The 16,038-nt window shown below is 31.7% G+C and overlaps 1 protein-coding gene across 1 annotated transcript; it reads left to right on the plus strand.

Moving 5' to 3' along the window:
- The first annotated feature begins 1,372 nt into the window (after nt 1-1,372).
- slc26a3.2 (solute carrier family 26 member 3, tandem duplicate 2) lies at nt 1,373-15,409 on the plus strand. The gene is made up of 21 exons (XM_073838068.1): nt 1,373-1,456; nt 2,653-2,819; nt 3,096-3,235; nt 4,706-4,816; nt 5,240-5,400; nt 5,490-5,654; nt 7,042-7,194; nt 7,459-7,541; nt 8,972-9,119; nt 9,208-9,321; nt 10,409-10,486; nt 10,594-10,689; nt 10,899-11,005; nt 12,141-12,210; nt 12,407-12,499; nt 12,589-12,684; nt 12,842-13,069; nt 13,194-13,248; nt 14,591-14,724; nt 14,833-14,892; nt 15,020-15,409. The coding sequence occupies exons 2-21, from the start codon at nt 2,689-2,691 to the stop codon at nt 15,068-15,070; spliced, it is 2,274 nt and encodes a 757-aa protein (XP_073694169.1). The 5' UTR covers nt 1,373-1,456; nt 2,653-2,688; the 3' UTR covers nt 15,071-15,409.
- Nucleotides 15,410-16,038: the final 629 nt, after the last annotated feature.

The raw sequence follows: 16,038 nt of genomic DNA on the forward strand, positions 1-16,038 counted from the left end.
AGGTTCAGATGTAAGAGAAGGGCTGCGTGTGCTCATTCGCAAATTTGATTAAAGGACATGATGATCAAATATTTACTTCTGGAGACAACAGAAAATAATTAATGCAAACAGCAAAACACAACTAATGTATAAGAAACAGGGTCAAGCGTTAACTGTATTATGTAAATTATATAATGTTAAATTATTAACTATTTTGAGCTATTTACATTAGTTTATTAAGGTGAAACTTTCTGGTAATCATAAAGGTGGTCCTTTATGTTTTACTTGTGAAAACAATATTAGTTCAATATAATTGTATTATTTTATTAACAATAACAGTAAAAGCGTACATACATTTTTATAAAATACAAAATGACAAAGTAATTTATACTTTAAAAAATGCAAGTGACTAACTGTTAACAATTGAACTTATTGACTGATGTATTTACATTTTTTTTTAATGAATTACTAATATTTTTACAGTGTGTGCTCACATACAAGGACACCCACCCTAAAAATGTCTGAATAACAAAAATAGCCTAGTGATAAGTATATAGATGTGACATAATCAAATGTAATGTAAGGATGACAGTCATCCTCACGCAAAGTCTCACAGAGAATCACATGAGAATGAATTGCAAATGAAAGGGACTCTCGCAATTACAACGAATTGTGTCACAAAAAAAAAAAAAAATGCTGCATAGTTCTGCATCATTTCCGGCATAATTTCCTAATATGACATATGGAGATTACGTTGGGTAACAGGAAGTTTGGTTGTACAAATTGTTTTTATCAGGTGTACTGTATGTCCCTTGGATAAAAGCAAACAACTGCTTACTTAAAATAAAAATATTATTAGCCTAGCTATATAACCTTACTTAATACACAATTCAGTGTGTTCCTTATTTCTTTTGTTAAACAGTTAATGCTAAACATTTATTATAACTCATTAAGCATCACGATATGAACATGTAAACAATAACAGAATGTCACACAGTTCTAGGTGAAGAGTTGTTTCATGTCATAACTGATAATAAACATCAACCACTTAATAACAATTGAAATGCTGTTTTAACCAATCACTGTCTTGAACCGGAACTAACATCAATAAAAAAGTATTATCCAACATTTTTTATTTATTTAGTTTTGACAGTATAAATACAAGCTAATATCTTTCCCACATAATATCTGCAATATAAAAAGAATTTCCCTTACGAGGTATGAGAGGATTAAAGAAAGTAATTGATAAGCGGTTGGCTTTTGCCAAGTTTTATCAGAAAGAACAATGGTCATGGATAAGGCGGAGATGTGGCTGGCAATGTAAAGAAGGTATCGTGGTAACTGTTAATAATTACAGACATGATAAGCTTAGCAATTTATAAATAGACATAGTCTTACAGATATCAGACAGACCACTGCAACTTTTGAAGCAAAACAAGAACAGCGTATTGGAAATATCTGATACCTCGCTAAACAGGTAGGGTTATTATATTGCAAACATACATTGCCGTTCAAATTTTGGGGTTATTTGATCAAAACAGTAATATTGTGAAATATTATTGTAACTTTTTTTATATACTTGGAAGTTTTCCACTGACTTACACACTATGTGTGGTGGCACTTTCCCTGAAGAAAATATCAATATCTATATTGCATGTGAGTGAGATGAATTTATATATTTATAATCACCCATTTACAACTCTACTTAAAAAACATCGGTTGATTTTCGCATTGGTCTGAACAAAAACAGTAGATGAACTGACTGAAAATGCTAAATCCTTCTCTGCCAGCAGAAGGCGCTTTTGAAACAGCAGAAATAGCGTTTTCTCCACCTACAGTCGAAAGGAATACACCCATTAATTTGGTCTATATTGTCACATGATCCTTAAGAAATCATTATTATTTGGTGCTAGTTATTATTAGCAGTGTTGAAAACAGTTTAATATTTTTGAGGAAACCATGACCCACCAGGATTCATTCATTAATGAATAGAATGTGTAACCATGTACAAATCTTTACCGTCACTTCCAATGGAAAATGGAATTGTAGTATTTATGAAGTTAGGTCTATTTAATGAATAATTTTATTCTTAATGAACAAAAAGACCATTACAAAGATCAAATTAAGTAAATCTGATTCAAAAAGACAAAAAAAAAAACATATGTGACCCTGGACCACAAAACCACTCATAAATTGAGATTTATACATCATCTGAAAGCTGAATAAACTGATGTATGGTTTGTTAGGATAAGACACTTATCCTAAGTGTTTTGATAGGCCAGTTTTGATATTTACGGTAGGAAATTTACCAAATATCTTCATGGGAGTTTCTGACCACCTACTGTAGATCATGACAACATAGTTGCTGACTAAAAGCCTAATTAGCAAGAATCTATCCATATCTTAAATCTAAAATTGTGGAAATCCAAATGGAAACATCTACTGATACTGTATCTTAGAGATATCAGGCTAAATGTGCAGGTGGACACACATACTATCACATGCAAACTCACAGTGTGTAGTTGCATGATCTTTACTCATATTAAACACCTCCTTCTTACACAGCATTTCCATAATTATCAATATAAATACAAACGCAACAGATCCAGCTTGACAGTTGCCAGAGTTGTAGCAGATATTCATAAATTAAATTTATTTGGTTACCTCACACAGATCAGAAGGATATTTGCTCCGGCTCAACGGCACACAATGCTCCGACCCTCATCGCAGAGGTATTCAGTGACCAGACCGCTCTACTCAGAAGACAACTTTGAAGATGAACATGCAAAAGTCTATCGGAAACACAAGAGCCTCCTGGACCATGTTAAACAGTACTTCACGTAAGCCTGAAATTTGACAAAAATTTAAGCAGCGCAGAGAAATTTGTAATAATTATCTTTTTTTTGTTGTTTTATTTATACATTTTTAAAATTTGAAAATAATATAAGTTATTTTTATTATCGCTACTATATAACAATATATTTTACATGGTATACTTTACATATAGAACTTATAACACTATTTATATTTTTATACAATAAAATATAATAAAAAAATACACTGACAAAAGCAAATATTACTGGAATTTATTGGATTATTTATTATTTGTTTGCTAGTTGTACTCCAGAACGGGCAAAGAATGCAGCTATTTCTCTGCTGCCTATCATCGGATGGATGAAAATCTACTCAGTCAAAGACTGGCTGTTAAATGACATTGTGTCTGGCATCAGCACTGGATTGGTTGCTGTCCTACAAGGTAATACCTTATGAAGCTCTTATTGAAAGTTACTCATCAGATTCATGATATTAGATGAAATATGATATCAGGCCATAAGAATGTTACACTACAGGAATGATACTTTATCTTTATGAACTGAGTTCTGTGACTGATTTGGGTGTCTACGTAGTTTTTATGAGATAACTGATATGACGAAATGTGTCAAAATAAGTGAAAAGTGCATTTATCTGTGAACTGTTGATGAAATGATAAACGTCATCGGAAGATAGTCCAGAAAGGCAGTATATATTGAGCAAAGGAAGTGTTTCAGATTAAGAAGCTTTATGGCTGACAAATACATAAAATGCTACAATACCAGTCAAAAGTTTATGAACACTAAGATTTTTAATGTTTTTTAAAGAAGACACTTCTGCTCACCAAGCCAGAATTGTACTATTTTGCTGTACTTTGGATCAAATTAATGCTTATTTGATCCAAAGTACAGCGAAAAAGTAAAATTCTGAAATATTTTTTACTATTTAAAGTAACTGTTTTCTATTTGAATAGATTTTAAAATGTAATTTATTCCTGTGAACAAAACAAAATTTTCAGCATCATTTTCAAATCATTCTAATATGCTGATTTTTTTAAAATTATTATAATTATTATTAATATTTAATACAGTTGAGTAATTTTTTTCAGGATTATTTGATGAATTAAAAAAAGATCCAAAGATCAGCATTTATCTAAAATAAAGAGCTTTTGAAAGATTATACACTATACCATTCAGTTTTTTTTTTTTTTGTCAGTTTTTGTTCTATGAAAGAAATTATAGAAAGTAATACTTTTATTTAGCAAGATTGCTTTAAATTGATCAAAAATTATGACAAAACATTTATAATGTTCCAAACGATTTGTATTTTAGATAAATGTTGTTGTTCTGCCCTTTCTATTAATCAAAGAAAGCAGAAAAAAGATCTACTCAGTTGTTTTCAACATAATAATAAAAAATGTTTTTGAGCAGCAAATCAGAATATTAGAATGATTTCTGAATGATTATGCGACTGGAGTAATGATGCTAAAAATTCAACTTTGAATTTGAAATTTAAATAGTAAAAATATTTTAAAATTGTACCGTTTTTGCTGTACTTTGGATCAAATAAATGCAGGCTTGGTGAGCAGAAGAGACTTCTTTAAAAAGCATTAAAAAAATCTTACTGTTCAAAAACTTTTGACTGATAGTGTAGTACATTTTAGCACATGTACTTTAAGATATCTGAAAATTGACCTGGGAATCTCATTTTTAAATAATTTGGAACAATTGTTCAGAACAGTTTTTTGCTTATTTCATCCACACACTTAAAAAAAACTACAACATTGTAATTTGCGATGTCCTTGAGTAAAGCTGAACATTTGGTGTTGATAAGGGGTATATTAATCAAATTAGATAAAGATTACATAATTACGCTACCAGGGTTTGGTTAATAATTATTAACAATTTTCCCTCAGGACTAGCCTTCAGTTTGCTGGCATCCATCCCTACCTGGTATGGACTGTATGCTGCTTTCTTTCCAGTCATCATGTATTTTTTCCTGGGCACCTCACGCCACATTTCTGTGGGTGAGTACACTTGTAAACAGGTTACGTGAATGACACAAAAAAACAAAGTGTCATTAACAAATCAGGACTGTCTAGCTGTTGCAAAACCCTTCTGAATATAACACTATAATGCCATTAATGTTTATTGTGGCACTGACTGAATAGTGCCAGGGACGAGTTTAGTAGCCTCTAATTTAGATTTGGCACTAACCTAAAAACCTCGAAGTCATAACATCATTGGCCAGCTTCTTCTACAGCTGCATTTCAGTGGAGAAAACTGGTCAAAAAATGCTTTAATAGCCGACCAATTTTGCTTCATAGGTTCAAATCACAAAAAACCAAACAAACAAACAAAAAAAGAGGCAATTATTTCTTGTAATATATGATTATTTGACATGTAATATGCTGTAAATCTACTCACCATTACTGTTGTCTTTACAATAGGATCTTTCCCTGTATTGAGTCTCATGGTGGGCACAGCAGTGAACAGATTGGTACCCGATAACAGTACAGCTGCCAACATCACTGCTTTTGAGGGCCTGTCGGAAGACGAAAAGAAAATCTTAGTGTCTGCTTCCCTCACTTTCCTAGTGGGTTTGTTCCAGGTACATCAACTCAATCACCCGCTCATTATAAAACTACTAATACTATCTGTTTTCAAGCATATCAGTGCTCAACTTCTCTTTGTCTCTAGCTTGGTATGGGGCTGCTGCAGGCGGGCTTCATTGTCAAGTACCTGTCGGATACTCTGATATCAGGATTCACAACCGCAGCTGCTATTCATATCCTGGTTTCTCAGCTCAAGTTTGTTCTAGGACTGACTGTGCCGGGTTTCAGTGGACCTCTAGCTATTATACACGTAGGTCATAAGACATGTTTCTTGGTCTACGCAGCCATGTTTTACATAAAAGCTTGATTATTTCCACACTTCAAAATAATCAAATTTCTAACTTTTATTAATGTAATAAGTGTATTTGTGGTCATTTTTGAACAAAAAATATTATAGTAAAACAATAATTAAAACTCACAAACCCACAGTTTATACCAAAAATATGCAGTTGAGGTCAAAAGTTTACATCAACCTTGCAGAATCCGCAAAATGTAAATTATTTCACCAAAGATGGATCAAACTAAATAAATGTTATTTTTTATTTAGTACTGACCTGAATAATTTCACATAAAATAACTGAATTTCTATAAAGTTCACATACGCTTAACTCTTAATACTGTGCTGCTACCTGGATGATCCACAGCTGTTTTTTTTTTTTTTATGATAGTCATTCATGTGTATCTTGTTTGTTCTGAACAGTTAAACTGCCTGCTGTTCTTCAGAAAAATCCTTCAGGTCCCACAAATTAGCTTTTTCTGCATTTGTGTGTATTTGAACCCTTTCCAACAATGACTGTATAATTTTGAGATTTATCTTTTCACACTGAGGACAACTGAGGGACTCATATGCAACTATTACAATAGGTTCAAATGCTTACTGATGCTCCAGAAGAAAACATGATGCATTAAACTTTTGCACAAAGTGAAGTGTAATTTTTTTCTTATTTTGCCTAAATATATTTTTTTCATGTAGTACTGCCCTTCAGAAGCTACAGAAAATACTTAAATGTTTCCCAGAAGACAAAATGAGTTAAATTTACCCTGATCTTCAAAATGCAAACTTACCGCATTGTGTTTCCTTCTAGAGCATCAGTGAGCATTTAAACCTTCTGTAATAAGGTCCCTCAGTTGTCCTCTGTGTGAAAAGATGGACCCTAAAATCATACAGTCACTGTTGAAAAGGGTTCAAATACACACAAATTTGTGGGACCTCAAGGATTTTTCGGAAGAACAGCGAGCAGTTTAACTGTTCAGGACAAACAAGGAACTCATCACTAACCAAAAAACAAAAAAAAAACAAAAAAAAAAAAAAACACAGCTGTGGATCATTCGGGTAACAACACAGTATTAAGAATCAAGTGTATGTAAACTTTTGAAAAAGGTCATTTTTAAAAATTCAACTAATACTTTGTCTTGTGTACTATATGTAAAGGTCTTTTATGTGAAATGTGTTATTCAGGTCAGTACTAAATTACAAACAAACAAAAAAAAACACGCATTTTACATGATCCATTGGTAAAATAATTCAATTAATTTAGCAGAATCTGCAAGGTGTATATAAATTTTGACCTCAGCTGTATATTGAGTTCAAAAACGATGTTTGAGTTCAAAAACAACATTTTTTGGTTTCTCTGCAGACTCTTGAGAGTGTATTTACCCAGATCACCTCCACGAATATCCATGATCTGGTGACCTCAATTGTGGTGATGGTGGCGGTACTGGCCGTAAAGGAGATCAACGACAGATTTAAGTCAAAATTACCAGTGCCCATCCCCATAGAAGTCATTATGGTGAGTTGAGTGAACTTTTTCTGTGCCTGTAACCTTGACCTTATCTGTCAGCAGTCATTCAAGAATATTATTCATCTTTATGGCATTATAAACTCTTTTTGATTTATATTTTCCAAACTACCGTATCATGCCAAACACTGTACTTGTTAATATTTGTTCAAGTGCATATGACTTTCAAATTACAAAAGTCCTCTTCTCATCACATTTTGTGTGTACAAAGCAAATTTGCAATGTCAAAATCATCAAAAGTACTTTTACCAACAGACCGTAATAGCATGTGGCGTCTCCTATGCATTCGACTTCGGCAAAAAACACAGAGTGGATGTGGTGGGGAAAATTCCAAACACGTAAGCATCCCAATTTTCATAAGCTGGTTTAACGAACCATTGAAATATGTTTCCCTTCTTGGTTTGACCAATTTTATATTCAAACTTGGGGTAGGTCATACCGATAAAAAAATAATAATAATAATAAAATAATAATATACACTGTGGTTTAAAGGTTATTGTTCTTTAAAGATGTGTTTATTTGATTAAAAATGCAGAAAAAAAACAGCAATATTGTGAAATATTATTGCAATTTCAAATAGTTGTTTTCTAAACCAGCTACCTGAAAAGTACATTTTTAAAAGAAATGCTTTTTTAAAAGAAACACTTTTGCTATTTTGTTGTTGTTCTATTCATCAACTTTCTGCTGTATCAAGGTTTCTGCAAAAATGTTAAGCAACACAACAGTTTCAACATTGAAAACAATGAAGAATTATTCTTTAGCACCAAAATAAGCATATTTGAAATGTTTTCTGTTTTTTTTTTTTTTTTTTTTACTATTTAAAATAACTGTTTTCTACTTGAATATATTTTCAAATGAAAATAAGTATTTTTTGCTCATCAAGGCTGGGTTCGTTTGATTAAAAATACAGAAAAAAATGTAATATTGTGAAATATTATTGCAATTCAAAATAGTCATTTTCTATTTGAATATATCTTAAAATAAATGTAATTTATTAATGTGATGTAAAGCTGAATTTTCAGCATCATTACCGCAGTCTACAGTGTCACATTATCCTTTAGAAATCATTCTAATGAAAATATGCTGATTTATCAACCATGTTGGAAACAGTTGTGCTGCTTGATATTTGTTATGAAACCTCTAATACTTTTTTTCAGAATTATTTTATGAAATGTTGAAAAGAACAGCATTTATTTAAAACAGAAAGCTGTAACAATATACACTACCGTTCAAAGTTTGAGGTCAGTAAATGTTTTCTTTATTTCATTATTTGAAAGAAATTAATACTTTTATTCAACAAGGATGTGTTAAATAAAAAAGTGATAGTAATGACTTATATTGTTAGAAAAGATCTCTATTTTAAATAAATGCTGTTCTTTTTAACTTTGTATTCAAAGAATCCTGAAATAAGTATCACAGGCTTCAAAAAAATATATATAAAAAATTAAGCAGCACAACTGTTTTCAACACTGATAATAAATCAGCAATGTCTGATGAAAATTCATCTTTGCATCAGAAATAAATTATATATTAAAGTATATTAAAATTGAAAACTGTTATTTTAATTTGCAATAATATTTAATATGCCTTTTTGTATGTTTGGTCAAATAAATTATCTTTTTGTTCTTTGAAAAACATAAATATATTATGTTGTTTTTTTTTTTTTTTTAAGTTTCTAAAAACAAATCTATATGCTTTAGAGCACAAAGCTAACTGAAGAGAACTGTAGGTGGCATGAAAAAAATGAAACACATTTTCATCTGTTCAGGATTGAGTCCCCAATCGCCCCCAACCTGCAGATTTTCCAGATGATAGCAGTGGAGGCTTTCCCAATAGCTATTGTGGGATTTGCTGTGGCTTTTGCAGTGGCTAAAGTCTATTCTGTAAAGCACGACTACATTTTAGATGGAAATCAAGTAAGCCCTGAATAATATTCCATTTAAAATGCACCAAACAACAGCCTATGGAAAAACATTTTCAATGACACATATTATCATCACACAGGAACTCATTGCCTTTGGGGCAAGCAACATCTTTGGGGGAGCGTTCAAGTCTCTGGTAGCCAGCACGGCTCTCTCCAGAAGTGCAGTTCAAGAAAGCACTGGAGGAAGAACACAGGTAAAGAGCTCAAACTGTTTGCAAGCTTTTCTTCTTGGCTGGTGTATCAATTGGATCCAGCAACAGAAAAATACTGGCCTCTAGCGTTCCAAAACTGTTAAGACATGTTGAAATTAAAACCATAAACAGAATGAGGCCATAAATATATCATACACCTTCTGTCAAAATACACTATCAGTCGAAAGTTTTTTACTGCTTTTGAAAGAAATTTCTTCTTCTCACCAAGCCTGAATGTATTTGATCAAAAGTACAGGAAAAATTGTGAAATATTTTTACTATTTAAGCTAACCATTTTCAATTTGAATATATTTTATTTATTCAGTCTTCAGTGTCACATGATCCTTCAGAAATCATGCTGATTTGCTGTTAAACAAATATTTGTATTGTTATTATTATCAATATTTAAAACAGTTCTGTGCATCTTTTCATGATTCTTTGATGAATAGAACGATCCAAAGATCAGCATTTATCTGAAAAAAGCTTTTGTAACATAGAAATAATAGAACTTAAAACTTTTGTTTAGCAAGGAGGATTTGAATTGATCAAAAGTGATGATATGATGTGATGAAGACATTTATAAGGTTCCATTTCAGATAAATGCTGTTCTTCTGAATGTCATATTCATCAAGTAAACCTGGAATAATTATACTAAGCAGTTTTCAAGTTACAATAAATGTTTTTGAGCAGCAAATCAGAATATTAGAATGATTTCTGAAGGATCATGTGACTGGAGAAATGATGGTAAAAATTCAGCTTTGAAAATTACAGGAATAAATTACATTTTAAAATATATAATCAAATAGAAAACAGTTATTTAAAATGGTAAAACTGTTTTAATATTTTACTGTTTTTGCTGTACTTTAGATGAAATAAATGCAGAAGAGACTTCTTAAATTAAAAAATTTTGACTGGTAGTGTACTTTCTTATGCTATTTTATGCTCAATAACAACACATTTATTTGATCAAAAATGCAGTAAATTATATTTTTAGAATATTGTTCTCTATTTTAATACATTTTAAAATGTCATTTCTTCTTCAGAAAACACTCAAATGTGTGTTAATTTCTTTTAAAAATGTACTTTTCAGATAGCTGGCATACTCTCTGCCGTTATCGTGCTGGTGGTAATCTTGGGGATAGGGTTCTTGTTGGAACCTCTACCAAAGGTAGGAATCAAATTCAAAGTGTAAATCCTTTAAACATACATATTGGCTTTTACAGAAAAAAAAAAGTGTTTGTGATTTGAGATAAATGTTTAGTTTTGTGATTACAGTCGGTGCTGGGCGCAGTGGTGATTGTGAACCTGAAAGGGATGTTGATGCAGGTGACTTCAGTCCCTTACCTGTGGAAGAAAGACCGTCCCGACTGCGTAAGAGCCTTTGACTTCTATATCTAGATGCAAAAAAGAGATTTTAGTAAGTGTAATCCAGGTAGACAAACAGACTTCAAAAAGAAGATTTACATTCTTGGATTTGAAGTATTTTGTCTGAGATAATTTACCTTTGTGTTTAACTATCTGGTGGTATATCATTGATTTCTGTACTCGGTGTAATGTCCCCCTCTGTCGTCGTTCTGCAGATTGTTTGGGTGGGGACCTGTTTGGCAGCTATATTCTTGGGGCTGGACTTAGGACTTGCCGTTGGTCTTGGATTGGAGCTCCTCACTGTGGTCTTCAGAGCTCAGTTGTAAGTGCTGACAGATTCAATTAACTAGAGAAATAACATAAAATTAAATACAATAAAACAAAACAAAACCTTTTTGACCACAGGATAGATTGATAATGTTTTTAAAGAAGTCTCTTCTGCTCAACCAACCTGCATTAATTTGATCCAAAATATTGTGAAATATTTATACTATTTAAAATAACTGCTTTGTATTTGAATATACACTTTTAAAATACAATTTATTCCGGTGAGTAAAGCTAAATTGTAGCATCATTACTCCTGTCTTAGTGTCACATGATCCTTTAGAAATCATTCTAAATATGCTGATTTGCTGTTTAAGAATCATTTATTATTATTATTATTATCAATATTTAAAACAGTTGAGTACATATTTTTAGGATTATTTGATGAATAGAAAGATCCAAAGATCAGCATTTATCTAAAAATAAAAAGCTTTTGTAACATTATACACCATACCATTCAAAAGCTTGGAGTCAGTATAATTTGTATTTTATACATATATATAAATATTTTTTTTGGAGGGGGGGTTAAAATGATTTTAAAAAATATATAGAAAAAAATTAAATATAGTTAATATACAAATTATACAAATTAATACTTTTATTTAGCAAGGATGCTTTAAATTGATCAAAAGTGATGATAAAGACATTTATAATGTTATGAAAGATTTATGCTGTTTTTCTGAAAAAAGTCTACTCCACTGTTTTCAACATAATAATAATAATAATAATAATAATAAATGTTTTTTGAGCAGCAAATCTGAATATTAGAATGATTTCTGAATGATCATGTGACTGGAGTAAAGATGCTAAAAATTGAGCTTTGAAACAACAGGGATAAATTACATTTTAAAATATAATTAAATAGAAAACAGTTATTTTAAATAGTAAAAATATTTCACATTTTTACTGTTTTTGCTGTACTTTGGATCAAATACATGCAGACTTGATGAGCAGAAGAGGCTTCTTTAAAAAACAAAAATCTTCCTGTTCAAAAACTTTTGACTGGTAGTGTAATTTGAATATGGTATAGATATTTACTTTCTTTAAAAAGGTAGAATTTTTTTGCAAAATCACTATCATATTCTTATTTATAGTGCTTTTCTGATAATCAATTTACCTTCTCTGATCTTCAGTCCACGTTGCAGTGTCCTGGCTAATATCTCAGGGACAGATATCTACAGAGATCGCAAGGACTATGTCAATGTAAGTCTGCTACAGACGCACCTTCTTTGTTCATATTCAACGACATAATCATTATATGTCATTTCTATAACGTAGTGTCAATGCACATGATGGGTCAAAATTTGGACAGTTTAAAGCATTGTGAAACGAAGCAGATGGACGCAAGACATAAAAGTTTGCCCTGGCCTCATTTTTTGTCTTTCTGAATTTCCTACAGATCTATGAGCCAGAGGGAGTGAAGATTTTCAGAATCCCATCTCCCATTTTCTTCGCAAATATTGATTTCTTCAGAGACAAACTGAAGGATGCTGTGAGTGCAGTCGTTATAACCCTGATGTCAGATGACATTAGCAGTAAAAGCATTAACAATAAAAATCTAACCTGTTTGTTTTGTGGCAGGTGGGCTTTAATCCTCTGAGAATCCTGAGGAAGAGAAACAAGGCAGTAAAGAAGATTACGAAAATGATCAAGAAAGGGGAGCTGACCTTAACATCAGTACGTCTTGAAGTTTTAAAACATGATAAACTCAAGGACTTACGAATAAATGTTATGTAATATAGCTGTATTGCTTCGAACGCTTTGATAACTATATTTATTAATTCTTATCATTTAGATATCTACTAAAAGTTACTTTGATTTCTTCCGGCTATAGGACGGACTACAGGCCACATGCTCAATGCCCATTGAAGAGTCAGATGACGAAAGCAACATGGAGGATCTAGACAAGCCCACAGATTATTCAGATCTTCCAATTCAGGTGAACTGGAATGCGGAACTTCCTGCCAACATCCAAGTCCCTCCTGTGTACATCCACAGTTTGGTCCTGGATTTCTCTGCGGTCTCATTTCTGGATATATCTGCACTCAAGGGTCTTCAAGCGGTATGACAGTTGTGCTCATTCTGAAAACAGCATTGACATTTAATCATATCTTAGCAAAGCATGAAATTCTATTTTTAATAATCTGAAAGCATCTCTAATGGACCACAAACATTTATCTTTACAGGCCTTAAAGGAATTTATACGCATCGATGTTGATGTTTACATAGTGGGCTGTGACCGTAAGTACTTTTCCTTTCAGATTGAAGGTTAAAGGGTATTTATGGAAGCCCGATTCAGTCACTGAATGCAAAATATAAAAAAGATAATTGTGCACAATTCACTTTTTTCTCAGAACTGCGTGATATAACGTAATTGTTGGAAATAAAAGTCAGAATTGCGAGACAAAAACTGAGTTTGTATCTCGCAATTCTGACTTTTTTCATCTGAATTCTGACTTTTCCTCAGAATTGAGAGTTATAAAGTCACAATTGTGAGATTTAAACTTGCAATTGTGAGTTTTGAATTTGAATTAAGAAACTCACTATTCTGGCTATTTCTTGAAATTAAATTTTTTAATGCAATTCTTAGAAAAAAATTCAGAACTGCGAGTTTATATCTCGCAATTCTGACTTCATAACTCACAATTGCAAGTTTATATTTTACAATTCTGAGAACCTATCAGTCTTTTTCCCTCTCAAAACTGGACCTTATTATTCGCAATTCAAGCTTTTTTTTTTACAATTCTGTAAAAAGTTAGAATTCAGAAAAAAAAAGTCAAATTGCAAGATACTAACTCGCATTTGCAACAAAAAAACAAGAGTTTTTGTCTTGCAATTCTGACTTTATTTCTCCCAACCGTGAGTTTATATCAAGAAATTGGAACTGGATTTTGCAAGAAAAAACGTCCGAATTTATCATAATTGTGTGATATAAACTGCAATTCTGACTTTTTTTCTCATAATTGTGATAAACTCGCAATTGCAATACAAACGAACAATTGAGAAAAATAAAGTCACAATTGCGAATAGAACTGAGAGACTTCTTTTTCAGAATTGTGAGATATAAACTCGCATTTGAGTTATGAAGTCAGAATTGCAAGACATAAATGCAGTTCTCCTAATTTTGACTATTTCTTGCAATTCTGAGCTTATATCATGCAATTTTGAGGAAAAAAGTTCCGAATTCAATTTATTTCTTGCAATTCTGACTTAATTTTTCAGAATTGCAAGTTCATATCTCACGTGCAAGTTCATATAACTCACGATTGTGAGTTTATATCTCTTAATTCTGAAAAAAAGTCAGAATTCAGAGAAAAAAAATGTCAGAAGTACAAGATATAAACTCGCATTTGTGAGAAAAAAAGTCAGAATTGTAAGTTTTGGTCTCGCAATTACGACGTTATTTCTCCCAACCTTTTATTTATTTATTTTTTATTCAGTGGCGGAAAAGTCTTCCATATACTGTAGTGGACTTTACAATGTTTTTTTGCTTATCTACAATGCCATGTCATTATAATATAGCTTAATTATATGTAATAATAAAATTGTGCAATAACGCTCACCTTTGACGTGTCGTTTCCAGCATATATCATAGAGAAGTTAAGGGACTGTAAATTTTTTGATGATGAAATCAAGACATCCATCTTCTTTCTGACCATCCATGATGCAATGCTCTTCATTCATGAGTCCCATCCAATGAACACTGTGAGCGGGAAGGTAACAAACATTTGGAAACTATACAAGCCTTTCTTGTACATTCAAAAATGTATTACTATCAATGTGGATTCGTGAAAATGTGTGACTGATTCCAACTTACACAAACAGGTCTCAGGAAGTTTCCAATACCAATACATGTCCAATGAGTTGGCAATCCAAGAAAAGGAAGTAAGTGACCCAACTAGCATCTGGAATTAAATTTGTTAAAATATTATATAAAATTTCTACTACTATAATTTCTACTAAAGAGATTTTTGAAGTTTTCAGTTTGGTTAACCTGCTTTATTTTCTACAGGAAATGAAAATGAAAGTCGACGCAGACATCAGACCAGAGACACGGTTTTGAAGTGAACCAACCTGAAACCTCCACCACACTGAATTTTAAAATCTGTGTATATAAGTATTTCATTGATTTAGCGCATAGTAGTTTTGTATCCTGTGCACTGTGAGCACATCTCAGAGTGTCATGTCACTAAATGAATGGATTTGTGGTAAAGAAACACTCTTATTACTTCACTATCAGTGTCTTTTGTATATTTACATTTCTCTTTTTGAATAGTGTTTTTTCTGTATACTACTTTTATTCTAAAATAAAAATGAATGTTTTCTAAAAAAATAAACTGCCCTTCCTGACTCGAGACGAAACGTCTTTTCAAGTATACAAATAAAAACAAATGTAGATCTATTGTAGATCATTTTACTTTTACTCAAGAAGCAAGTTATAAATCTAATTCCCATCTGTACATGATTAACTATGTGTACGAGAAACCAAGATATGGTTCAGGAAGTGAAGGAGGAAAGACGGCAGAAATTGTAACTTAAAGTTTTAAAGACTAAAGATGACTTCCTCAAATATAAATATAGTCACAATGTATCAGGGAATTCTTTTTACACATTTATTATGATCTTTTAAAGTCTGAGGCTACTTAAATCTGTGGTTATAGAACTATGATTATGTGATTGAAAAGTGGTTCCTGGAAAACACAAGATATTGATCCATGAACAAGTTCTATTTGGTTGAGGTTTCACTCCCATTCAGAAAATGATAGCTGAAAAGATGACGTCCTCAAACATAAAAATAGTCACAATGTATCAGGACAGATTTTTTTCTTTCTTTTTTTCGTTTTACACATTTATTACTATTATGATCTTTTAAAGTCTAAGACTACTTGAATCTGTCACTTTTAAGCATTTTTGGTTAATTTTGAAGAAAAAAGGGCAGGGGTTTGAGCTCCCAAAGCACACACCTCATAAAAAAAAAGAGAGAAAACGTAAAAAAAAATACATTACTTAATAATTGAGAAGCAACATCCT

This window comes from Garra rufa, chromosome 4 (genome assembly GCF_049309525.1).
Source record: "Garra rufa chromosome 4, GarRuf1.0, whole genome shotgun sequence".
Classification (NCBI taxonomy): domain Eukaryota; kingdom Metazoa; phylum Chordata; class Actinopteri; order Cypriniformes; family Cyprinidae; genus Garra; species Garra rufa.

What these genes read in the sequence shown, in the direction of transcription:
- slc26a3.2 (XM_073838068.1), top strand. Translation starts at nt 2,689, where the DNA reads ATGCTCCGACCCTCATCGCAGAGGTATTCAGTGACCAGACCGCTCTAC. An exon ending in TCCCCATAGAAGTCATTATG is followed by an intron (nt 7,195 to 7,458) that starts GTGAGTTGAGTG and finishes TTTTACCAACAG; the next exon opens with ACCGTAATAGCATGTGGCGT. An exon ending in GAGACAAACTGAAGGATGCT is followed by an intron (nt 12,500 to 12,588) that starts GTGAGTGCAGTC and finishes GTTTTGTGGCAG; the next exon opens with GTGGGCTTTAATCCTCTGAG.